At 41.2% G+C, this 27,789-nt stretch overlaps 1 protein-coding gene across 1 annotated transcript in view; it reads left to right on the top strand.

The window, feature by feature from the left end:
* The window catches only part of LOC145990505 (voltage-dependent calcium channel gamma-7 subunit-like), a 758,904-nt gene extending 731,461 nt beyond the window's left edge, over window positions 1-27,443 (top strand). Inside the window, exon 4 of the mRNA XM_083126201.1 lies at window positions 26,794-27,443. Within this exon, the coding sequence (XP_082982327.1) occupies window positions 26,794-27,443 (650 nt within the window). The remainder of the gene's footprint in view (window positions 1-26,793) is intronic.
* The last annotated feature ends 346 nt before the right edge of the window (window positions 27,444-27,789 follow it).

Here is a 27,789-nt window from a genome sequence, read left to right as displayed (position 1 = left end):
GAAATGAAAGCAGCAGTACATCCAAAACACCTTAGTCTTCGAGGGCTATTAGAAATGACGAATTCCAATATAGCGTGGGTGTTATAAATTTAGCTGCAACGAAACCTAGCTTCTTGACTCGCCCTCCTTAGGGTACGGTACTTAAATGTTATTTACCACGGCTATAGAAATATCTTAATCTCGGGGAATAGGATTGGATTGGATTGATTTGTTGTTTTAACTCCACTTTATGCACAGTAAGGCTAATCGGGCCTGGACCTACAGTTTAAAGTGGGATCCGAACCACTATGTGAATCCACCGGGAATCGACCCCGGGACCCCTTGATTACAAGGCGACGACGCTACCACTGCGCCATAGGGGAGGCTCTCAGGGGAAAGGTTCTTTATTCGAGAATTCCAAATAAGAAAGCGTTTTATAGCCAAGAGAATATAGTTAAATGCGGATATATATTCTGAAAACTGTACACAATGTAGAGAAAAATATACAGCGATGCTTGTATGTACAATGAAATATATATAATATGTTGATTCAAAAATTACGTCGGTTATATATATATATATATATATATATATATATATATATATCATTGAAAGGAAAATCTTCTTTTTCATCTTCTTCAAATAGAAATGGATTATCCTTCCAATAAGAAAGGTTTCTTCTTCTTTTCTTCCTTCTATGTTTATACAATTGGATTACTGGAAACTTCTTCTTCTAATCAGACTAACGAAAAGCTTCTTCTTCTTTCATCCTTCTAGTAATTTATTAATGGAAAGCTTCTTCTTCTTCTAATTGGCTAATGGAAAGTTTCTTCTACTGTATACAATTGGATTACTGGAAACTCCTTCTTCTAATCAGACTAATGAAAAGCTTCTTCTTCTTTCATCCTTCTAGTAATTTATTAATGGAAAGCTTCTTCTTCTTCTAATTGACTAATGGAAAGTTTCTTCTACTTTATACAATTGAATTACTGGAAACTTCTTCTTCTTCCAATCAGACTATGTACAAATCTCTTAATAACAATGTCAATTTAAGCCTTCTTTCCTAATGCGGAAATATCTGTTTTATCTTTGCTACTTGGATCATCATTGTTACTTGGTTTGCAGTTCTCGTAAATGTGTTGGGACGATGATGATAATTCTATTGGCACCAGCTTAAATTCTTTCTCCTTCATGAGTATATCGCGTTTCAGACCTAACGGGTCATGACTTATGGCGGGAGGTTGTATTGTCTCTCCTCCTTCTTGTTTCCTTCTTTCAAGTATAAATTCTCGTACTCCTCTTCCTGTCCTCTTTCCCCTTTTCTTGGGCATGTCGGCCTAACCAAGATATACAAAACAAATGTTTAAGGGCGTCTAACTATGGAAATACAGCGCCACCTCCTAGGCCAATCGAGATAATAAAAGGAAAACCACAGATCGCTAACTGGAAGCGCTAGCTGTAGCCTAGTGCCGCTAACATGAAGCGCAACCAAGAATGTGCTTTGGGGCGACTAAATTATAGCGCAACCATAGACAGAAACAAACGAATAAAACTGACAACCTACTCCTTGCCAGTGGTAAAAAAACGTCACATGATTGTTTCCTCAATTATAAACTTTCCTTAAATTATATACTTTATATACTTTACATTAGTAATTTTCTATCTACAATATGTCTCTTGTCCTATTTATGCAATTTTATATTATTTCCACGTTTCTTTTCTAATTATTCTCATGTATACAGCCATCTTTTCCTTCATCCAAAAGCTATAAATTGTCCTCTCATTCACGCTCGGCGCACTGACATCTGTTATCACTCTCGTGAAACTAATTCGTCTCGTGCATAGTTTGTGTTTGCCTATCTGGCACGTAACATTCCTTTCCCTTATGCAATTCCACGGATATCCTTTCACCTTAGCATCCAGAGAAGATACATAGTTGTTAAATGTAGCCATTCCCGAACGTAACCAATTTTCAAGTCATCAATTTAAATGTGAAGTAACTGCTCATAACTTCTATTACTGTTGTAGCTACTTACTTTTAAAAGAAACCGGTTACAGTTAGAATTTTGTAAGAAGTAAATGTTACCTGTTGTTGTTTTATAAGTTACTAGTTACTTCCAAACACTACTCTGAGTAGATGTGGTTATGAAATGTAAGAATAGAAGTTGCGGATGTGAACCTGAAATGAATGAGGAGACAGGTGAGTGGAGAAGGTTACATCATTTAGAACTGCATAATTTGTATTCATGTCCAGATATCATTAGAATGATAAAATCAAGAAGACTTAGGTGGGCTGGCCATGTGGCGCGAATGTGAGAGGAAAGAAGAGTTTAGAGGATTCTTGTTGGGAGGCCTGATGGTAAGAGACCTGTAGGAAGGCCAAGCCGAAGATGGAGGGATAACGTTGAGATGGACTTCGGTAAGGATGGAAAGCTTGCCCAGGATAGGGTTTAGGAAGGCTAGTTACAGTTGTGAACCTTTGGCTTTTCCAGAGCGGTTAGTACAACGTGGTACAACCTTAAGAGCCCTGGGTTCGAGTCCTGGCCTGGGCCTCCTTTGTGAGGGTCCCTTCATCATATCATCACTCATCCTCATCTCACGATTAGCCAAAAGTGGCAGAAAAGCGAAGTAAAATTAACCAAATCAACCAACCCTTGGATTTCGTCACAATTAGAAGATCGACCAGACCAAGATTCATTGATTGATCGATTTGTTATATTTTACTTCCCTTTTTGTGCCACTTTTTGGCTAATTTACGAAGATGAGTGATGATATGATGAAATTGATGAATGGACACTCACAAATATCCATGCCCAGACCTGGCGTCGTAGCGCGATGTACCAGACCAAAAGTCGAACACGCTAACACACTGACATCTATTTCAATGCGCTATCCACTAGATAGGCTTGAGGGCCCTGTGGTCTGTTGCGATGACAAGATAATTGAGCGGTCGGGAGGATATTGAATCGTGAAGGGGCTAACACACATGAAACACATTCGATTCGGACCGTATGCTCTGACGTTCCCACGCCATGTCATATGTGCGTAGACGTGCATTAATAGAGGCGTGCTATTCGATTCTGACGTACGGGGCTGGAATAGACCATATGCATATATCCAATCATATGTTTGTCTGTACGTGTCAGCCTACGATGTGTTAGGAAATAGAAATTAGAATACTGATTGGTCACACACAAATACTATTGTGGATTAGCATAGTCAATACTGCTCTGCGTGTGTACTATTAATATTATAAAACACCCCTTTGTGGGTCAAGGCGCACAAATCGTTTTCGGAGGGTGATGAGTTTCCTATCGTTGGTATTTTCTGGCTTTCGAGACCGGCGCTTCCTACTTCAAATTTTCAAGTAGCTCCGAAATGTTTAGAGCCCCCACCGCGAATCGAACCCGGGACCTCTCGCACCAAAGGCTGGAGCGCTAACCAGTACGATAGTTAAGCAGGAGTTCCTATAATACTGCAGGAGGCCTTAGAAAGAGCGCTTCGCGGCCTAACAGCAGACTTCGCTCGCACACTGTTGCCGATACTCTCGTGTCGTCAGCTCCTCAGCCGAACAAACAGACCGAGGTAGCAAGAGGCAGAGGTCACACTCACCCTTCCAGAAGGGTGCAGCGAGCTAGCTGTGGCAAACAGGCTCGCTCATTCGCGGACCTGATTGGTTCTCGCAGACACCCCCCCCCCCCCATATTGTCGTCTGCTGCAAGCCCGCGAAGCAATCTTTTTAAGACCTCATGGAGTATAACATTATACTTTTTTCAAAAATAGATCCCGTCGACCCCCGTGGCTCAGTGGAGAGCGTATCGCGCTACGAAGCCAGAGGACCCAGGTTCGAACTTAATTTTATTTGTCCCATTATGCAGATCATCACTCACTCTCTTCGCCGTGATTAACCCAAGAGATAGAGAAGGAAAATAAAAGAGCCGAAAGGGTAAAGGTGGCCAGAGCCCTCACAAATGGTTGAGATTGGGAATGTGTGGGGCCATACCTCCACATTATCTGCACAATATCTCTTCACGGCATGTTACGATTGCATTACCCCTATTTTACCTTTGCAGTGAGCTGTGGTAGGTCTGTAAATAATAACTGGGCTTGTGTGTAAACTTATTCTTGTCCATTTACTTCAGTGTGATATTGTAAACGCTAAGTGTCAGTGTAGCATGGTCCCAGTAATTTCTAGTTTCCGTTCGTTCATCTATTTGAAAAAGTGTTCTCGGGTTACCAGCCAGGTTAATTCGGCTTTACAACATCAGGTAATGTTGATTGGAGTTTGGACTCTGACCTGTGATTGGTTCGCTCTGGATTCCGGTGTTTAATTGGCAAATGTCGTGCCGGCATCCAGAGCGAACCAATGACAGGACAGAATCGAAGCTGTGAACTCGGCTTCATACATATTTTACCTTATCTTCCCTCCACACCATCAAGAAGTACAAAAATCCGAAAAACAACCACTCCTCGCCCGCGACAGTTGTGAGGCGTCACTAAAGCGCCAATGTCTGAAAAGAAACGTCAATATCTTCACATCAATGAAGACAGGAGGCAAAGCCAAACAGCTGAAACTCCACATACAAGAGAAAAATCCCACAGATACAAATACAGATTCTCTGAATATGAGAGCAGTGTATGCGCTCGACACGTTGGACGTGAATGCCGATTATACCTGGCTGGTAATGCGAGAACACTTGTTCGAATCACGTCGTCAGAAATGTTACAGTTCATTTATTGGTTGGTTTCACTTCGCTTGTCTGCTACTTTTGGCTAATCGCGGAGATGAGAATGAAAGGTGATAAGATGAAATTTGGTGAACAATCACAAGCGTACATGGATAAGACATGACTTCAACTCCACTGTGTATTATAGTGACTGTAGGTGCAAACACTAGAGCGTTGTTTGTCTGCGGAATGCAGAACAGGGTGTACTGCGTGTGAGGGATGTTGGTATTTGGGTGTCCTAAGGAAGAGTCACACCCTACACCCCGACTGTTCGTTTAAGAATTGAGCACAGGTACCACAAATTTAGTTTCTGGACAGACAGTACCACTATTACTTTACTTGAGGTAAACAGCAGAGGACAGGATACTTTTGAAACACACTACACTCTCTTTTTTCACAAAGGATTATTTCCGACCCTTAATATCCGCCTGCCGTTACGCCTCTCCGGATCTGCATACAAAAATTTCCTCTCACTTTTGTTAAGTCTAATGGCGAACTTTTCTTCTTACTTCATAATTACTTTAGAGACGACAGGGGGGATTAAATTAACAAGTTGAAAAAGAGAAATGCGAAGGAAGGAAGAGAGCTTCTACTTTCTTCTTTCACCGAGCTTCTCCTTTCTCTCGTTTTGGGCGAAGACGCCTAGGAGTTAGTAATCTTCTAGTTTTCGCTTCTATGCACGTTTTGTGGGTAGAATTGTATGGAGGTAAGGCTTCTGCCATAAAGCAATGCAACTGAAATCTCTATTCTTACAGCAGAGAAGTTGTATGTGCTTGGAATATAGCTATGATATTATATACAATGTTATGTGATGGTTTTTTTTTCAAAACGGACTAGAATTTTAAAGGTGCATAATATTCGAAAACTCAATATGCTGACCAAGGCAGAAATTTATTTTATTTTAAAACATAAACTAATCGTTACGTTTCAACCTTCTAGCAAGGTCTTCAGACTCTGTACCAAATACGAGTACAAATGAAATAAGGTACAAAACAGGAAGATATATATAAATAACTCCCCTCTAGACACAAGATTATTAGAAAGTTGTTTATCTGAAACATTCCTTTCCAGGTGTTCCAGCAGGTGGCCTTCTCCTGTCTACTGTTGGTTCCCCTGACAGGTGATTTAGATAAACATTTCCTTTCATCTGGAAAGTCGTTGGACTCCTTATCTCACGCTCTTTTTCCTTATCCTTTCTTTCTTCATTCCTCTTCCTTCTTTTCTTCTCCTTCGCTCTTGTCCTGTACACTCTTTCTAACACCTTCTTCCATTCTTTGTTTATCTTCAGTCCTCCATTCCAGTTCATTGTGCCTTTTTCCCCTTTCTTCTCTATTTCCTTGGCCTCCTTCCAATTTCTCACTAGTACTCTCTTCTCCCTTCCTATCTGCTTAGCCTCATCCCACCCTATGTCATGTCCTGTTTCTCTCGTGTGCTTAAATGTCGCATTTATCTCTCTCTCTTAAGTCGTAAATTATCCCTATGTTCTTTCAACCTGTCTTTCAGCCTCTTTTTCTTTTCCCCTATGTACACACACTGACATTCCTTACACTTTACTTCGTAGATAATCCCTTCCTCTTCTCTATTTTCCTTTTTCTTGTTTGCATTCTTCGCTATTCTTAAGATGCTTCGTCCTCCCTTCCTGTAAGTTGTAATGCCCGCTTTCCTAAGTACTTTGCATATATTTTCTGTGGTCTTCCCCATACTCCTTATGCCAAACCACCTCTCTTTTTCTTTCTGTTCCTCTTTTTTGCTAGAAGGTTGAAACGTAACGTTTAGTTATGTTTTAAAATAAAATAAATTTCTGCCTTTGTCAGCATATTGAGTTTCATTTCACTCTATTGAAATTGTACTCAAAGACAAAAATGGTAATGGGGTCCATTTTTAGCGGTTTTGCATATACGAGGGTCGGCTGGAAAGTTTCTGGCCTGAGGGGGAAGGAGATGTGGGAGCGAGCTAAAGTTTTATGTGTGTTCTACATAGTCCATTTCTACTTGAATGCACTTTTTCCAGTGTTGCTCCAGTTTCTCTAACCTACTGGAAAAAAAAATTCGTCCTGGGTGTGTAACCAGTCTTTAACAGCATCCATAACATCGTCCGTGCGGAAAAGCTTACCCTTCAGGTGTGTCATCATGGCAGGGGTCGAAATGATGACACCATGTATCATCCTGAGTCACCATCCTGTTCAGAAAGTCTTGACGGTCTGCACGCATGCGTTGCAAATGTGCAGCTGAGAGCTTCACTCGTGTGCGGTTTTTTGTCAAATGTCAAGTCTCGTGGAACCCAATGCGCAGCCACCTTGCGCATTTCCAAATGATCACGAGTAATGACGAAATGCCTAGACGTGTTGCAATAGTTTTTTTGCGTCAGTCGGCGATCCGCCATGATCATGTCATGCACTTTTGTGACGTTATCACTCCGCGAGCGCCCGCTTCGAGGTTCATCACTGAGGGACTGTCGTCCATGTTTCAATTCATTCAACCACCAGTTCACTGCTGCATAGGATGGGGCATTGTCCTGTAAGGTGTTTTGCATGTCCTCATGAATCTGTTTGGCCGTGCAACCCTTCAGGAAGAGATACCGAATCACTGCACGATCGGCGATGCGATGCTCAGTCACAGATGGCTCCATCCTGGCTCACAATTCCACCTGCTGAAAAGGGACGGCTCAACATTACAACATGCAACCTCGTAGAGTATCCATATAAGGACTACTCTCTAACATACAAAAATTTCATGAACCAAAAATGCTTCCTTCTGGGTCAGGAAAGAAACTTTCCAGCCGACCTTCGTACACCTTTGTTGTTGTTTTTTCCCCGAGGATTTCCATTTGAAAATTTTCATTTTCACAAACTTTCAGGAGGGGCTGTAGCCCCATCAGCTCCTCCTGCGTACGCCAGTGTTTCATATTGTGTGTATTCCTCGTGATGTTGGTTATTAGATCTCACTGGTAGAAAAGTAGTTAATTTTGTGAATTTTTGTGTCGATAGAAGTTTTTATATGTGAGTGACGTTCAGCAAGTTTTAGCTTTGCATTTCCCGTGGATACTCCACTGTTTTGAAGCTGTCAACAATACTGTATTCATTTACTGCATGTACTGCGCAGGCCAAAGTTCAGGGATGATCACCACGCTCCGACCTCCTTATCCCTCCCTCTAGGATTGCCTCTACGTGCCTATTTATTAGAGGCCAACGAGGCTCTGGTGAGTGAATCCAAGGCAAATACGAAGTGTGGCAATAAAGTTTCCGGATTGATTTTTTTATTCATTTCAGGACACGTCGATAACAAAGAGCTGGGTAGGATACTGTCCTGTGGACTACCCTCTGCCTACGGACAAACCTTTACGCACATGCGTGTAGCAGCCTGGGTTAGAGGCTCCGTCGGAATCATGTTAAGTTCGAAAGTGAAACAACGTGTTAATGTCACAAAACTTTGGAAATCCGACACGGAAACTTACAAGAAATTTGTGGGGATCAGTGTTCACTTCGCACACTAGTTTTCGAGTAGTTTAAGAAGTTTAAAGAGGATAGAGAATGCGTCGGGCACGATCCATGATCAGGCCGCCCTTGCTCTTCGAAAACTCAAGTCAGTATCAAGAAGGTCGCTACAATTGGTCGTTGATTAGGTACCTGAAGATCAGAATGTCAATCAATTGTATTGTATGAATCATGGGGACCCTTGGTGAACGAGTGAGAAGGAGAACAGACATGTGGAAGAATGGCGCATGCATTCTTCATCAGAAGAATTTGGTAGAAGTTTTTGGTAAAACACAGCATTCCAGTGTTTCAATATCCACCGTACTCGCCGAACCTAGCCTCGTGCGACTTTTTCTTTTTCCAAAAGTCAAATCTGCACTAAAAAACCTTTTCGAGTCTGTGGACGCGGTGAAAGCCAAAGGGACGCAATTCTTGAACAGCATATTAGAAAATGACCTGCAACACTGCTTCTAACAATGGACGATCCGCATGGAGTAGAGTAGGGATCAAGGAGGGGACTACATTGAATTCTACATACAACATTTCGATAGTCTGATTTTTTTCAATAAAAAAGTTACAGCACGAGTCCAGAAACTTTTTTGCCACACCTCGTACAATCCTTTGTGGGTCACGTTGTCCTGTGTCCCCTTAACAGCCTCAGATTTTAATCTAGGTAAGGAGATTTTATCCTTTTAGTTGTCAACAGTAGTCTACAACAGTATTAGTTTCAGAAAATGATTGAGAAAAGTCTTGACATGTTTCTCCTGTCTGGGATCTGTTTTCAGTTTTATTCTAGTTGAAAACAGGCTCCTGGATAGCCAGATAGATACCGCTCTCGTTTTTGGTGCTACGGTCCCGGGTTCGATTCCAGGCGAGAACCCTCAAAATTAGTCTCGTGAAGACAATACAATTGGGGAGTTGCTTCAAAAGAAGTGGCGGCCTCCGGTCTCGAGAGCCAGAAAACATCGGTGATGGGACTCGATGCTCTGACCACCGTCACCCAATGAAAAACCCAATCTGAAAGGCCTTGAGCGTGGCCGCGGTGGAGCCACATAATGGTTCGGATCCCACTTTAAACTGTAGGTCCAGTCCCGATTAGCCTTGCTGTGTATAAAGTGGACTTAAAACACCAAATCAATGAATTAATCAATCCAATATAGCGTGAATGGCAACTATATTCTGACGCGCCTCACAGCGTGCTACGACGGCAGGGGCCCTGGGTTCGAATCCCGACCTGGGCATGGGTATCCTTTGTGAGTGTCCCTTCATCAATTTCATCATATCATCACTCATCCTTCGCGTTTATCCAAAAGTGACAGAAAGCGAAGTAAAATGAACTAAATCAATCAATTCTGGCGTGCCAATAATTTCAAAGCAAATCAATTAATTTATATCCCACAGTTAGCCTGTGTATCAATAGTTTCTCGGCTCAGTACACGAGATCAAAGAAAATCGATTTTCTTGTCTAGTTACAACTCACTTCGTCTCGTGACCGTACCACAATTGATGCCTGATGGGTGCGCTGGTCATCAGGCATTCCAACGAAGAAGCAGCGAAGGAAAAGCCGACTTCCAACAAAAAAAGACCAACGGTAAATCCTCCCCCGTCAGACAGGCAAACCGAGAGAGGGAAATAGGAAACCACCCACACTCTAACCAAGATGGCGGTCGTTTGTGTAGCGAGGGAGGCCATATCTCGGGACCATGTTGTGGAAAGCTAAGATCGTTGTAAATTCACGGAGGAACGAAATAGGAGTTTGGGACAGTTCCCTGGCTGAAGACGGGTTTCCGGCTGGTCCTCCCAGAAGAGCTGTGTGCGGGCGAAATCGCAACTTAAAGGAATGGAGGGCGAAGAAAATGGCCTCGACGAAAGATGCTTTTTTTTCCTCTCTCGCGCGAGGCAGGGGAAAAATTGCCAAGTTTTAGAGATAAACAGAATTAGATCGAGTCGAGACAACAGCTAAGGGTGGAAGGAGATGCAATAACTGGGATAGCCATGTTGGTTGTATACCGCACTTAAAGGAGCGTTCATTTTCTTCTCTGGTTTGTCCACTGAATGCTAAACGTGTAAGCCTTCCCACACTTTTGTTCTGGACTCATGCACAATAGCCAATCTCTTTTCGTGCTAGTATCAATTTTAGGAAACTTTTTAGTGATTCGCATTTGTTCATCAATATATTTGCATGCATCGTACACTCTATGGAATATCTACCCTACCAACAGCTGTTGCTACAAGTCTCTATGAGGCCACTTTAATGTCATGGTACAATCTTCACCACTATTGTTCTCTCACTCTCCCTACTTTAATTTTTTCTTGTTTCCCTACTTCATTCTCTCTGTCTGTATGCCGTGTCTTTATTTCTCTTTCCTTTCTGTCTGTTTTTGCCTTCCTTGTTTATTTCAATTCTTTTCTTCCTCCCCTTCCATCCCTCTTTCTGTAAGTGTGTGTGTGTGTGGGGGGGGGTGTTTCGGCTCTTCATTACCCTTTTCTCTTCTTCTAGTTTCAATTTGTTCAGGAAAGTGGATAAGATTGTGATACGCCTGTGTGCATGTGTGTACACATATTGGTACATGGTGTTCATAAAGTCCCAGTACCATTACAAAAGAACATACCTCGGAAACTACATGCAATAGAACAATAATCTTGATTGCAAAATGAGCTACAACTATCCACGTTTATATGCCATACACCTCAATGTGCTCCCCTCTAGTTGCTCTCAGAACATCAAGGCGGTAATCCACTTCTGCCCATACCCGCCCCAGCATATCACCATTAACAGTTAGGATACTCTCCGTTATTCTTCTTCGAAGAGTAGCAACATCTGGAACATGAGTGCGGTAAAAACATACCCCCAAAAGAAGAAATTCAAGGGTGTGATATCAGGAGAGCGCGGTGGCCAGGGAATAGGTCCATCATGGCCTATCCAGGGAAATGCCTATACAGAAGACCTCGAACATCCTTGGACCAACAGACAAACCGTCATTATCAGTGTTATAATACACATTTTGCAATCAATAGCATTGTTCTATTGCATGTAGTTTCCGAGCTATGTTTTTTTTGTGATGGTACTGGGACTTTATGAACACCCTGTATATTCAGTGTTTGGAATTAGTAGTAGTTATCACAACGCGCTACAACATCGGGGGTCCCGGGTTCGAGTCCCGACCTGGGCATGGGTGTTCATTGTGAGTATCCCTTCATCAGTTTCATCATATTATCACTCATCATCATCGTTGCGATTAGCAAGAAGTGCAGAAAAGCGACACTAAATAACAACAAGTTAGGGCAAGTCAAAAAGTAGTGTACAATTTTGAAAATTTGTGGTAGGGTCCGTGATATCTTGTCGCATAAGTTTCCTTAATTTCACACAAATTTTATACGGAACATTTTTTTGACTCGAAGCAAGAACATCTCAAGAAATGTTTCAACCTTTAAACCTTCCCTGGACATTCGTTTCTTCTTCAGACAGATTTCATTTCATAGCCGAATTTCCATCTGTTCTTGAATTGCTTTTGAAAACGTCAAGTTCTACGTGGATCGAGCAAAATGACCAGCGAGAATGGTTATTTTTCTACAATTGAAACCCCGGTTACGAAGAGAAAGCAATTTTCCCGTTGGCCCAGTTCAGTGTTTGTCTGTTCCTGTTAATTTTCGTCTTCAACAATACTTTCCCTCCCCCTTGACTCTTTCTTGATTTCTTCTCGAGTATTGGATGGCCCAGAACTGCCTGGTCCTGCCAGTTCTTTTGATCTTTTCTCATCTCGGTTTGAAACGCACGACGTCACGGAGTGATGAAAGAGCGGAAAAACTCCAGTGCTTGCGTCTGATTGGTTCAATACTCGTGGAGAAAGAGTGGCCATTGAAAGACGTTTCGAGTACCCAATAAATATGGCGGCAAATTGCAGGAAGGTGGAATTTATTTAAAGAAAAAAGCACAAAGGAATAGTTTGGGAAAAGAACGAACAAATACGGGGTGATTCATAAGAATTTAACTGTTTATTGGGACCTTTGATTTGGGTGCGACTGAGGGTGAATGAAGAGCAAGTAACGCCGATGTGCCTTATTAGTGTGCCATCTGGTGTTCGAAAACCGAAACATTGTCTTCAAGACAGGAACTTAAGAAACAGTTTTGAACCGGTTTAGAGAAATGAAACAGATGAAGACAGTGCCGAAAGAGGGTATTTGGGGTTCAACCCCCTAATATCTTTGAAACAGTAGTACTGATAATAAGTTGTAGGAATTACCTTGTCCACTTTTGGCGTTGTAACGTCTTACCATTTCTTGCTAAAAGATGGAGTAGAGGTGTTGCATAAATATATAACTGCTTTCTTTGGTAATAATTTTTAAAACAAAATTAAATTTTCTCCGGTGATAAGAATATATTTCCAGCAATCCATCAGCTCTTCTGTGATATATGCGAGTTTGATATTTGCCTTATATATGACAGGGGAAATGGCAACCTCACATATAAAACTTTTACACGTTAGTACATGAACTTGCAATTGCAACATTTTACATTAGGTACTTTTAAGCATTTCCTTCTTTATGCAGAATATATTTTCTTATTTTTGCAACACGTAATGTAACTGCAGGGCATGTTATTTCACCACTGTTTCATACAGACATGTCATTATGCATGTTGTTTCGGTAGGGGTACATTTTCAAGGTCATTTGAAGGTCGCTATTTTTTTTAAACGGAAACTTATTTTTTGTATTTACAGTAACACCTCGTTAATCCAAACTATTAGGGAGGATAAGTTGACAGGTTTAACGAAAGCCCGGGTTAACTGAAATAACCTAAAAGAACAGTAGAAAGTGCATTAAAACTCCGTTTATAGCAACAAAACACATTCATTATGTTGTATTTAAAGGGCATAGGCCTAAATACACTATACAGTACAGTACAAAGTCTGTCCGCATTACGCGAAGTCCGTCTTTTCGGGGTCCGGATTAACGAGGTTTTACTGTATTATTATTATTCCTCGTTCAAAAATAAACACGTTTTGCAGAAACCATTTTCTATTGAGCGCGTAGTTTAACAGATATTTGACAATAAAAAGTGATAACAGAAATTCATACGGTTTCATACCCTTCGAGATTTTTAGTAGATTGGACAAGATATTTCACTGTATTTCCAGTTGGAATTGAATCCAGCACCCTCCTAGGTTTACAAGGCTACGCCGTTAACTACTACGCTACACACAAACACCCTACTGTTGTAATTGTTCCTGTACAGGGTGAGTCCGAAATATGGCTACACGTTTGAAGTAAATGATGCGTGTTACTGAACAGAGGAGAATGGTGTATTAAACTTGAAACTTCATTTTATCGTCCCAGATACACGTGCCCGAGCTTACGTCATTAGTCAAGATGGCTCTGAACATGCAGCATCAAGCTACAGTTGCGGCGTGGGCAGTTCTATACCAGAATGAACATGAGACTGGCGAGACGTGATTTTAACGTAACATTGTTCCCACCAACTGTGCGAAAGTGAGGACTGCTTACGTCAAATTGTTGTTAAAGTCCATTGCTGTGCACACTGCCCTCACGATCATTCTAGTATAGAATTGCCCACGCTACAACTGTAACTTGCTGCTGCATGTTTAGCGCCATCTTGGCTAATGACGTAAGCTCGGGCACGTGACACTTATCTGAATTGACGAAAATGAAGTTTCAAGTTTAATACACCATTCGTCATTTCCTTATACATTGTACAGTAACACACTACATATACTTCAAACGTTTAGCCATATTCTGACTCACTCTGTATAATAACTATTATAATACACAATTTTTGAAAATTTTGAAAATCGTCTATCTTATTTATACGAACAAAAAGCTGTGGAACACTTTCATATCTCTAAAGCATGAATACCATAGAGCCTCGTACATTTAGAAGTGTGGTTTTCCGAACTCATTTTCAAGTATAGAAAAATCGGAAATCAATGAACCGAAATCTGTGTAGTGTCCAAAATTACCACCCTCACTTTTTTCATTTCCACATCCCACGAATACATGTCCCGTACATATGGGCAGGACTAATTTGACGAATGGGCTACACTGACCACAACATCTGTCGCCAGAATCCCCGCTCGCCTTGGCCGGGTTTTTGTAGAAAGAAAAAAAAAAAACAATTCCTTTTAAGTTTCCTTAACAGATGGCTCTCGCGTCGGCGTATCCTTCTTTCTAGATTACCCGCAATACCGATCTCTTGTCTTTCATGGGGAAAGGCGGGATGTCTACGGCAGCTGTTGCGATCCATTTATTTTCAGGAGTCACGTTTTGCTGCGAAATGTTGCGGTTGCAATGCTTCCCCCCTGCCCCCAAATCTCCCATCAAGTTTTGGTTGGTTTTTTTCTTAACCTTGTCGAAATCCTACTAGAATCGCTATTATCTTCATCTAGTTTGATTTCGTCTTACTTACTTCCTTCATTGAGCTAGTCGTCTTTAGTTGCCTCCCCATTTAGAATGTTTGTTTTTTAGTTAAAATTTTTGGGTGAATCGTCACTTATGTCTTCTAAGTGAGAGAAACCCCTCTTATTTAAAAACCATTACCAAGAGTTAGAAATGGGTGTAAAGAGCCCCTTGAGGAAAGTTAAAAGTAGGGTACGAATAAACGGGGGTGCCTGGGACCCCCCCCCCCACAAGAATGTTTATCCCAGGCAAAAGAAAATTGAATTAAAAGTATATTATACCATTTCTTAACTACGGAACGAACATAACTGAAAAACCATTCGCGAAGACAGTTAATTAACCTTTAAAACAACTGCGTGCTACTTTGCGTCTGAAGCTTATATTTTTATGCAGCCCATTGCTTCTTTGTTTACTACCTGATTACTCGGCGTTTCCCGGGTATTTATTTATCCCAATCTTCTATTGTACAGGAAAATAATGAATTCTAATTACACTGTAAAATGTAACCCCTCTCACCCCATGCCGATAGGTGATGAACTTGGAGTTGCACCGCATTGAGAGTGTCATTATACATCTTAGCGACCCCGAAAACTATGGATTCCACACAAATATCGGTCGTTTTCGATTATTTTTACATGTTACCCCTTCCCAACCCGACCCATAGGGGTGTCAGGGGTATCTTACCCCCACAGTATTTCTTTCCAGATCGTAAGCCATATGTGCACCAAGTTTGGTTGAAATTGCTCCAGGCGTTCGAGAGTTATGCCGGAACAAACACACACACATATACATACATTTTTATAAATATAGTTTGTCTTCGGGTGCATAGGATTTAGTACAAGCTCCCAGAGTAACGCCGTTGCTCTGCCTATTGTCAAATAAACTACCGCCATGGCAAGAGAGGGTTTCGTGAACTTCATTCGTTTTGAGGTATGTAGATCACATTTCTCGCCTCACGCCGTCATTGAGTTAAGTTTTTTCGGTGTGCTTCAATAGCTCTTTATGTGTACGGGCAAGGGTTTCTTGGAATGTAAAAATACTGGTTTATAAATTACGTTGTAGATGTTATAAGACTCAATGTCATAGGTACGTTTACTAACTGGTAGCATATACAATTTTGAATACCTAAAGAACCCCCCCCCCCCCGGACATGAAATCACAAATACGACACTGACTAAGCATCCTCCCCAAAGCAAAAAGCTTAATTCGCACAGTGGTTGAAGGTGCAAGGTTGTAAAGGGACCTGCACAGGACAATGCAATAAAAAGGTGAAGATACACTAGAAATCTTCCTCAGAGAAAGCAGAAGAAACCCGCTCTTCTCAGAAGCTAAAAACATTTATTAAAACACTGTTGTCATCCACCAACATGAATGATAAGCAGTTGGGAAGATTACAAGTTTGTCTGAAGAAAGTAACATATGTATACAGGGTGTCTCATAAGTAATAGCGCAGGCCTACCCGATGGCGCAATGGTAGCGTCGCCGCCTTGTAATCAACCGATACCCGGTGGAGGCACAAGTGGTTCGGATCCCATTTTAAACTGTAGGTCAAGTCCCGATTGGCCTTACTGTGCATTTAAGTGGACTTAAAACACCGACTCAAGAACAACAACTATAAGTAATAGCGCAATCTGACACAGGTGAAAGTACACGATAATAGAAGCCAAAAAGTGTCAGCAAACATGGGTCCGCAAACGAGCCGTTTTCGAGATAATCGCGAATGTGAGATTACAAGCCGCCACTGACTTCATTGTTTGTAAACGTCGTCATAGTTGGTAAAATGCTAATAATGTGTGCGAACGTGTGGTTACAAGCCGTCATTGATTGCATTTTGTAAACACCGAGTGCTTCATTCCTTGCGCGGTCCAAGGTTTGCTCTTTGTTTGCAAAACAAATCATTTCCGAGAGGTGGCGTTGTAAACAAACAGATCATTTCCGAGAGGAGGCGTTGCAATCAAACAGAACATTCGCACACATTATTAACATTTTACCAACTAGGACGACGTTTACAAACAATGAAGTCAGTGGCGGCTTGTAACCACACATTCGCAATTATCTCGAAAACAGCTCGTTTGCTGACCCATGTTTACTGAGACTTTTTTGCTTCGTGTACTTTCATGTGTCAGTTTGCGCTATTACTTTTGAGACACCCTGTATTCGATAATAACATGTCGAACACTTATAATTGCATTACATATAAGACACATTGGAGGTCCAGCCCTTGCAGCAAGGGTGAGACGGCTGTGTCCAACTAACCTCTTCCCTACGGGACGGACTGTATGAGGAACGCCATGCCCCTGACAACACGAAGCTTGTTGCCCGTTCCATCATCCCACTGGTCCTGCCAACTGAATAATGGAGCAACGAAACACATTGTGCAAGTCCCCGGATGCATTTCCCTGAACGGACATGTGGATATCCAATGGATATTCCTGGATATCCAGAATTTCGGGATTAATATCCATAAGATATCAATTAGATGTCTCCTTGATATGTGTGTGCTGCATGTGGTCTGCGAAGATATGGGCCTTGACAACAGCATGGCTGGATTAATGTATTGATCTTAAGTCAGATTATGATAAAATATTTTTTAAAAAATGAAATTATAAATTCGTTCTTTGATTGTTAAATTTCGGATGGACCTTTGCTCGACGTCAGGGCTTACGTAGCCACGAAACTATTGAGAATATCTAGACAACGGGGAAAGCAAACCACATGAAGATTTGCGTGAATGCTCTTGAAGGAATTCTAAGCAGATGCATTTTTTCAGATTTTGGAATGTCATACAGATTTTCTGAAAGGAGAGGTCCAACCAAGCCTTAAGCGCAGAACTTTTCGGAGCACCCTCGTAGAATACTGCACATACTAATGGATATTTTTAATTGAAGGGTTTGCTGCAAAAAGGAGGTAGCTCCACTTTTGGAAGTTTTAGTGTTCTCTACCTTATCGTGTGCAATAAAACCGCCGCTTTCAGTTGGTGCAAGAAAGATGTAGCTCCAAGCGGTAGTTCTCGCATTACTCACAAGATAGAGCTGACTGTCTTGTTCGTTTGCTGCAAGAAGGAGGTACCTCCTGATGTAACAACGCACCAGATGAGCCAGATATTACAGAAGGGGGATTGGATTACTTAAAAGAGTTATTTTCTGTTCTGACTTCATTATACAACTGTATTCTTATCTATTCCCAATACAACATTACACATGGTATCACTTGTTTGCACCACTCTTTTCCCTATAAATCAGAAGATCATCCGTTTTGTGGCAACAAAGAGGTAGCTCCACCAACAAAACACGTGCCAGGCCATCTAGAACATAGATTTTGGGTGAAGATATTGTCCCCATTCTAAAGGAAGACATACAGAATGTATTGAAACAACTTTTGTGCAAATAACTCTCCATTTCAGATTTCTAAACGTTTTTTTTATTATTTTGCCAATAATTTATCAAATTGGAGTTACCTCCTTTTTGCAGCAAACGCTTCAAATGTTGTTTCAAGTTCACCTTATGCACAGAAAGGCTCACCAAGACGATATACAGTTTTAAGTGGGACCCGAACCACTATGTGCCTTCACCGGGTATCGAACCCGGGACCCCTTGGTTACAGGGAGACGACGCTACCACTGCGCCACGGGGAGGCACGCACATACTAGTGAGAAACGTTGTTATGCACATCATATCCTTCACACCGAACAATCTACGCAAACAAGTGAACCGACCTGTAGAAAAGAGGATGGAATTGCTATATTCCCATTTTTCAAAAAATCCGAAAAATAAAAACTAGACTTTATATTCCGTTTCGAATACTGTTTCATCCTCGCAAAAGCTTCTTCTCCTTCCTTGGGTCCGCAATTTATCAAGATTCTCTGCCTCGCACTGATGTGCAGATTTCCGACACATTTTGGCAGATGTTCAGATCCGAAACTTGGCATAGAGGAGTCTAGAGAACATCGGGTGCCCCGTGGATGGATGGAAGAAGTTATTGGCGCAACCATTTTAATAAATGTCCTCCACTTCTTGAATTGTGGATTCTACTTGGATTTATATATTTTTTTCTTGCATGCATAAGTGAGAACGTGCTTTTCTGATACGAAGTCTTCAAGAAATGTGTTCGAGAGCTGCATACTTACGAATTTAAAACTTGGCACACTCCTGAGCAATCGGTCTGCAAGCGAGTAGACAATGCTTTGGTGTATTGTTTGAACTGAATTGTTGTTAAGTCCAGTTTATGCAAAGATAGGCTAATCTGGACTGGACGTACAGTTTTAAAGTTGGATCCGAACCACTGTCCACCGGGTATAGAACCCGGGACCCTTGATTACAAATCGGCGTTTCCACCGCCATCGTGGAGGCCCTTGCTATTGTTAAGTATGGATGTTTGAATTTTGTCGTCATAATTGATTATCAACATTCATTTTTGATAAAGTTGTTAACATGTAAAAATGGAATATATGTTATATATCAATTGATTGTTACTGTGAATCCTCGTAATGATCTTTATTCCAAGAAGAGGATACGTTTGTGTAAATTAATCTCTGTCTACATGCACGACAGTTATTTATTACTTAATTTATTTCTCAGTAACAAATAGTGGAAAACAACAAGAATTTCTTCGATAAAGAGACTACATGATAATGCTTTAAAATATGGTGTGGGTGGCTGAGCGCACTGATGGTCGTATGAACCATCACGACACAGAAGGTTGCGGGTTAGAGTCCCTGCCTGGGTATGAGTATTACATTGGGACTGTCTCTTCATCAGTTTCAAATCATCTTCAACGTCACGATTAGCCAAAAGTTGCAGAATTCATTGATTGATTTGGTTTATTTTACTTCGCTTTTTGCTGCCATTTTTGCATAATCGCGAAGATGATGATGAGTCATGATATGATGAAATTGACGAAGGGACACTCACAAAGAACACATGCCTAGGCCTGGCATCGAATCCGAGATCCCTGGCTGGATTAACGCTGGACTAACCACTCCTTCACTGATGTGGACTTTTCTTGGTTTACGGTACTTAACTTTTTAATATGGTGTTCAGTAATAACACCATACTGAACAAAAAATTTCACCCTTGTCTATAGGCAACCCAATCTACAACATGCTTGTGTGGGATTGCATAAGACCTAGGATATAATACACAAAACTGTAATGGAAAATATAGGCGCAAACCGAAGTTCAGTTTCATTTTGACAAATGTACAACGAAAAGACAAAAACTGACAAGGAGAGGGCACGGATAATGAAACTGACTTCGTGTAGTGGTAGGGTACCCCATAAGTACTGATATGCCACTACCCAGCCATTTCCGAGAAAATGCACTTCACAGCATCGAAGCCGATCGCTAAACATAATATTTTATCGAATGTAACACGTGGATAATTTTATATGCAAATGTTTGTAAAATGATGACAAAATTAAGATAAACATTAAAAATTGAGTATTTTTCCCCTTAAAATTTAAATAAACTTTAATTTCTTCAATGAGTTATTAAATAAAATGTAATAAACAGTTGCTTGAGTTAATAAGAAAAATATGGGCAAATACTCTGCCACGTGGTTTTGTGTCCAGGTGGTAGACTATCAGCTTCATGTGCTGGAGGTTCTGGGTTTGCTTCCAAGTGATACGTATCGCTTGTCTTTTGTCGCGTGTCGCTTCGGTCTGAAATCTGCCTTAGATTTTATACCGAAGCGACACGCAACATATATCTCTATGGAACGATCCAATTAAGAGCAGCGCCCGACCCTGTGGCCGAGTGGTTAGCACATAGCGCTGCGACGCCAAGGGTCCCGGGTTCGAATCCCGGTCGGACTTAGTTGTTTGTGAATTTTCATTCATCAATTTCATCATTTCATCACTCATCCCCATCTTCGCAAATTAGCCAAGAGGCACAAAACGCGAAGTAAAATAAACTAAATCAATCAATCAATCAATCAATCAACCAATCAAGAGCAGCGTTTCACACCGTAGCTGCACGAGAGCCGCACAAGCCTGCATTCGATTGGCGAAATCTTCAAGCGAATCGTGTCGCTTCCGGGTGAAATCTCCCTTAGGCTTTCGTTTTACTCATCTGAGTTCCTTGCTCGCTACTATAGGAGAAAAGGGTACTTTCTTTCAGTGACGTCATATCCTTTTCATTAAGAAAGCTTATCCTGAAGGAAAAGCTAACAGTACCGAAAGCAGAACGAAAGGGAGAAATGGAAAAGGTTGGTAAATATGTATATAAAGGGACAGAAAGACTGTAGAGGGAAGTAAAGAACAAAGAAATGCGATGAATCAAAAGAAAAACAAGTGTAGATCGTTCGAATTTACTAATGAAGCCTGGATAGAGACAAAGGCTTCGACTTAGCTGTAACCTTCCAGATTAGTTAGGGAATACATTCCTCCAACCCAACCTAACGTCTCAGTCCCTTTACGCTGTATCTCAGCGCAGCACTTCGGCGAATCTCTCCTCCTCTCAAGGGTTGATGAGAGAGCTATATTCCTTTTCCCTCCCACGATACCCCCTGGAGAATGGGATTTATATCCGTGTAAGATGAAGATAAAGCGCTCGGGGTAATAGGAACAATTAACCCTTTAGTAAGATTCTATTTCTCAGTTTCATCCTCCCTCCCCCTGCACTCTTTCCCCCCGAAGGATATGACCTCGAGGATCTGCAGAATTAAATGTATAATATATGAGAACCATTCTTCAAGCCGGTTCTCACCCATCTAGGGGTTTTTTAAAACTTCCTTTGGAAGCTGTGATGAAATTTTTACGTTTCGGGCGTTACGATGGGACTTAATTTCATGAGAGTTGTTCGCCCTTTGGTGTTTCTTTGGGTTATCGGTGCAGCTTTGTTTCTGGAGGGAATGCAAGTAAGTAATCGTAAGTAGTTAAATCCGGCGCATCTGTGCCATTGCGTAGGAAGAGTTTTGGAGGGAGAGCGAGACTGAAAGAGAAAGATGAGGGAGAGAGAAAGAGAGAGAGAGAAGGAGAGAAGGCAGGGAGGGGAGGGAAGAACAAAAGGGGAGATAGAAAGGGAGAGAGAGCGATGAAGAAAGAGGTAAAAAGAGAGGAAGTGAGAGAGAAAAGGTGAGCGAGGGAGAGAGTAAAATTAGGGAGAAATGGATAGTGGGAGTGAGAGAGAGTGAAAGGAAAAGGTAAAGAGAAGATGAGATGGAGGGAAGGATAAAAATGGAAGAGAAAATCAGATAAATGGACGGATTAGAAAAAGAAGGTAGAAGAAAGAAGGGAAAGATAGAGACAGAGGGGGATAGAGAAAGAAAGAAAGAAATGAAAGGGAAAGGGAGGAAGTGATGGGGAAGAGGAGAATGAGATAAATTGAGGTAGGAGAGAGAGATGGAATAGAACGGAGGGAGGAGAGAGAGAGAGATGGAGAGAGGAAGAGAGTGAGAGAATGGGAGAGAGACAGAGAAAAGGGGAGATTGGAGAGAGAATCGGAAAAGAATGGAAAGGAGAGATAAATAGATACGAGAGATGAAAGATGAGAGAGAGGGAGAGAGACAGGTAAACATGGAGAGAGAGAGAGACAGACAGACAGACAGAGAAAGTGAGAGATGAAGGGAAGGAGAGAGACATAGAGGAAAAGACAGTAAGTGAGAGGTTGAGGGAAGGCGAGAGATAAGAGAGAAAGAGAATGGAATAATTGTAGAGAGAGGAAAAGTGGCTCTTTCTGCTCAAACAATCTACCATTCTCCAGTCTAGTGAAAGGGACACTGTCGTATGGACTACACATTTAACGCAATAAAATAAAATAGCTGCGTCTGGATTTAGAGACGCCAAGAATGAAGAAAGAAATCAGATAACCAACAGTTTACATGAGGGTACTTCCAAAAACAGAAAAAAACACGACTTCGAGCATTTGAGCCCCGGACCACCATTAATTCGAGAATTTGAGCCACCGACCACCATTAATTCAAGAAATTAAGCCCCTTACCACCATTAATTCGAGCTTTTGATTCCCAACCACCATTAATTCGACCATTTGAGCAACCCGATCACCATTCATTCGACCATTTGAGGCCCCGACCACCATTCATTCGACCATTTGAGGCTCCGATCACCATTAATTCGAGCATTTGAGCCCCGACCACCATTAATTCGAGCTTTTGATTCCAGAAAATTATTAATTCGAGCATTTCAGCCACCAGACCATCATTAACTCGAGCTATGAGTCCCCTATCACCATTAATTCGAGCACTTGAGGCACGCAGCCTCCATCAATTCGAGCATTTCAGCCCCCGACAACCATTAATTCGAGCAGGAAGCTTTAAGCACTAGCCAGTCCCTGACATCTGACGCTCCAACGGGTAAGATTTGCACAAGGGCGTGTATTTAAACTTTCTGTCTCTAACAGTGCCTATGTAGTTGGTTTCAGGGGGTTTCATGAAACCAGGTTAAAGTGAAGAGAACTGTCTGTAAATGAAGCAAACTTTGCAACAATGCGACAAGCCATTGTTTGAGAGATTCCCGCCAGTTTGGGGCGTCGCTTCACGCTTCAGCTGTGACGCTTGACAACGGACCGGCGGGGTGAAGGAGTTTTGATAACTAATTAGGCAGAAGACAACAAACAGCTTCTTACGGCTTAAACCACCCTCATTTGGGGAGACGGAAGATATTTGGTCGTGACAGCATGACGTCACGTTATTGATGGGAGTTGTTTTACTTCTCAAACCTTCCACATTGAAAACAAAACAAAAAAAAGGCTTAAGCTGTTATATTTCATCAAGTTTTCTTGCTTTTGCAGTGTTGCAAACCGGCCTTCAATTTACCCAGCATTGTTGATAATTGATCAAGCAAAGTTGCGCTTGTGTACTTCGACTCATCTTTATATTATAAAATTTACGACTAACTTATCTATATATATATAAGAATGGATGTATGTGTGGGTGTGTATATTTGTTTGTTCCGGCATAACTCTCGAACGCCTGGAGCGATTTCAACCAAACTTGGTACACGTATTGGTATCTCGAAAGAAATACTGTGGGAGTAAGACACGCCTGGCACCCCTAGGGGTGAGAGTGGGAATGGGACATAAAATAGCATTCTGTTGCGAGACATTTTCGTGTCACATCCTGCAAGTTATGCTTCCTGCTACACAGCACGGCGGAGTTGGTTGCCTACGCAGAAGGTGCGATATTGCTATCTTGGAGCAATTTCAAGCAAACTTGGTACACATATCACTTACAATCTGGAAAGAAATACTGTGGGGGTAAGACACCCCTCGCGCCACTAGGGGTGGGGGTGGGAAGGAAGTGACATGTAAAACGACCGATAGTAGTGTGGAATCGATAGTTTTCGGGGTCGCTAAGATTAGTAGTCACACTCCCAATACCGTTCAACTATAAGCTCATTTTACACTATAGTTAGAATTAATTATATTCCTGTCTAATAGAAGATTGGGATCAATAAATAACCGGGCAACGCCGGCCAATCAGCTAGTATACACTAAGATGTAATAGTTACATAAAATAATCAACTTGTCTGATGAAACTATATTGCTGTTTAAATAGTAGTACATTTTTTAGTATGACTAATAAAGTTACCGATAAATTTACTAATATCCATGTTTATGGTGCATAATTTCACAGGTAATATATTCACATTTACTGCAGTAGTAACGCTGTTGAAAGTGACAACTGAAGATCGTTACATTGTTGAGTGATATATTTAATATGAACAAGATACTGTACAAGAGGTTCCACGAAAAGCGAATTTGTGTAAATTGGGGTATCATAGCTCACGTTACGGAAAGGATTTTTTTAAAAATACAAAACAGCTTTGCCATTTTTGATTGTTTATACATGTTTTGAATGAATTGTCCTGTTTTAGGTATATATGTAATAAAATATATATCCTGTTGCTATTTTGAAATATTTTTGTATTAATATAAGTTACTGTTTCAGAATTTTGCATTCACTAACAAAAAATTTTACATGCCTCTACATACGAGCACCGAAAGAAGGGCTTTATGAGGAGCAGCCCCTCCCCCATTTCTCTTAATTTTTTGAAGAAAATATATTTATATAATTATTTCCCTCCACTTGTATACACTTACTTGCATTCAATATAATTTTTCAGCAGATGAATTCCTTTAAAAACTTTCTGGTTTTGTCTATGTGATTACTACTGCCAGTTTTCTTGAGTTTTTTTTTTTGTTTTGAGTCCACTTTGTAAATACATAGGCTAATAAGGACTGGGCCTACAGTTTAAAGTGGGATCCGAACCATTAAGTGTGTACAGCGGATTAAGCACGGGATAATTTGGTTACAAGGCGAAGGCGTTACCTTTACAAAAAGCTTTCTTTGTTGTGAAATTAACCAATCGCACCCCCAAAATACCTGTTATTTATGTTTCTTTGTGAAAATACAAATCAGGTAATGGTAAAAAAAAATATTTAGGGTCGCTTCTATGCCACTTTTCTGTGACTAATCGCGGCGATGAAGCTGAGTGATGATATGATGAAAATGATGAAGAGGCTGGGATTCGAACCCGACACTCCAGGCGTCGTAGAGCGCTTTGCTAACCACTCCACCACGCAGGTAAAAAATTAATTGCAATGCGTAATGCAAGCTGTTTTCAGGATAAGGTATGAGCTTTAGGAATTTGAAGGTCATGACAACGGCAATTTTTATCCTCACTGTACACTTTTCACTTTAATTATAAACTCTAATACTGAAAATTATTTATGAACAGGGAAATGCAGATGTAGTCATCGTCATATCCTTTCCATAGAATACCGACCCTGAGCCACCTATCTGCTTGAAAAATTGCACATCAGAATCATGTAGATACGAATTTTCTATGTAAGATCATAAATGGAAGCTTGTAATGAAACATTCCACTTCACTAACTCTCCCTCAGGGGCCTGGACATAAAACATGGAGCAACGAAACTTTCCACATTGCAACTCCCAGGCTCTCACTCATACAATTTTCAATATTCCATCCGAATCAGCTCACCAACATCTCAACCCAAACATATTTTCATCTCCTTTTCGTCTTTTATCACCAACCTATAAAAGAAATTGTACATACGTAATTGTTGTGATTGAGGTGTATAATAGTATGAATAACTATTATATAATCAAGCTACGAAGAAGAAGAACAAATATTTTCATTAGTCTGTTGTTTTTCGAATAGCGTTGATTTAGTTTTTCCTTGAGCGCCATTTTGTACGTATTTTGAGGGATTATTATAGCTCGGTTTGTGTTTTTTGTACAGTGTGTATTTAAATTCGTCTATTCATGTTTTTGTATATCGCCATTCATAACTCCCAGAGATGTTTTAGTGATGCTCTGTTTATAATGGTACTGTTTTGTTTTACTGTTTTATTATTATTCTATCCGGTTTTATATTATGCTGTACTGGAAATTTCAATAAATATAAAGTTTCTTGCTCTTGTACAGTGGGATACACAAGTATTGCTCGGCTAATTGTCCATGGCTATTTTCATTACTTTTTCTCTTGCATCCGTACGTTTATTTACAAACCCTATAGTGCTGAAGAACCTACAGCCATATTTGGCTCCTGATTGGCTGTCTTCCGGAAGTTAATGCAGTGTTCCTTTAAAGTAACGCTAAATGGCAGGGTTCAAATTGACAGTGTAGATTTCAGACATCCATCCTAACATGATTTGAAACTCCTTTAAACTCAGATTGATTTTTGAGCACATTTTTAAAATTATTACACAAAAATTGTATTATTTATCACATGTCAAGTTATGAAATTTCTCCTATACTGCGGTAGGTAATCACTTCACATACGTTACAAGCGCTTTCAGAAATATTCAACATCATTGCTTTTCGAAGGCATATTGATGTGTATAGACAAAAGAGGATTCAATTGCATTTTTAGCTTTTTCCATACAAATATATATTTCTTATCATAATTTCGCCAATTTGATTACAAACTTTATTACTACATAATCACGAGTCTATTATTTTCAGTAAACGACCAGGCAAGAAAGGAAGGGCACGGAACATAAACACTTCCGGTGCTCACAGCCAATAAGAAAGCGTTATATACCTCTGGTTCTGCAGCACTGCAGGGTTTGTAAATACGCCATGTACAGAGGCTGTCAACAGCTTCTTTTGGGTTTTGCTTCAATTCTTGAACACTTTGCTTGGTAATATGTATGCATCCCACTGTATCCTTCTCTAATTCTAGCTGAATCCTAACTGAAAGGTTTGTTCTTCCACAGGTCTGTCTCTTGGCGGTGGACTGGTGATCTTCGCGTCGGTCCTCAGCGACGCCTACATGGACAGACCCCGACGCGAGAGCGCTGGAGCTAGCAACTACGGTTACGAGTACGGATGGTCCTTCTTCACAGCCGGAGCGGCCTTTTTCATAGCGGAGCTTGCTGCTCTTTTGTCTATCATGGCCTACCTGAAGAGGTTCCCCACGGTGGAGGACATGGTGCGGATAATCCCCGGCGTCGAGAGGCGAATGAGAGAGCAGAGTGGTGAATATCTAGTTAGGAGGACAAAACCCGAGGTTCTGGTGGCCAGCGACAACGAAGGGGTTGAAGGACCCTTGCTGAAGAGGCACAGTGACACCCCACCGGACGTGTGCAACCAAGGTGACGAGGGGATTGTTATAGGGGCGGGTTCGGGAGCGGCGTTGGGGTCCGAGCCCTCGTTGCCCAAGAACGGTGACACCGAGTGCGTCGAGAAGTGCGACCCTGATGCTCAATCTCCGAAGCAGCCGATGTTCACCGAACTCAGGGCCAGCAAGAGTGCCCTTGTCCAGGCCGGGGAGGGAAGGGGGTCCCTGAAGAAGAAGAGCGTCACCATTGGAACCTTCACCACCATGGACACGTACGAGTCCAGCAACTTTTCCGGGGCCGTATGACAATCGGCCGGCACGCGGTTGTAGGGCGCGGAGTGCGGGTTTCAGACCTTTGGGAAAACCCCGAGGAAGAACTGAAACCTTACACCTGGACATTTTGCTACAACCGTTGTTGCCATTCCTTCTCATAATACACAATGAAAAGACATTTTAATGTAGTTATCTCGACGTAAAGTGCTACGAAAAAACAGTATTTTTTAAATGTATAGGGTGGTCCATAAGTCGGTTGTCAAAATGCATTATTAATATAAACAAACATAAAGCCATACAGACAGCATTTTTTACACCAAAATAACCTTAAATAACTACTGCTATAGTCAAGTGACTACTAAGCTAGTCATTGAAGAGG

This window comes from Lepisma saccharinum, chromosome 7, assembly GCF_977018435.1.
Source record: "Lepisma saccharinum chromosome 7, izLepSacc3.1, whole genome shotgun sequence".
Taxonomy (NCBI): Eukaryota; Metazoa; Arthropoda; class Insecta; order Zygentoma; family Lepismatidae; genus Lepisma; species Lepisma saccharinum.
The sequence above is the reverse complement of the archived record's forward strand: the minus strand, read 5'-3'. Positions and strand labels throughout refer to the sequence as shown.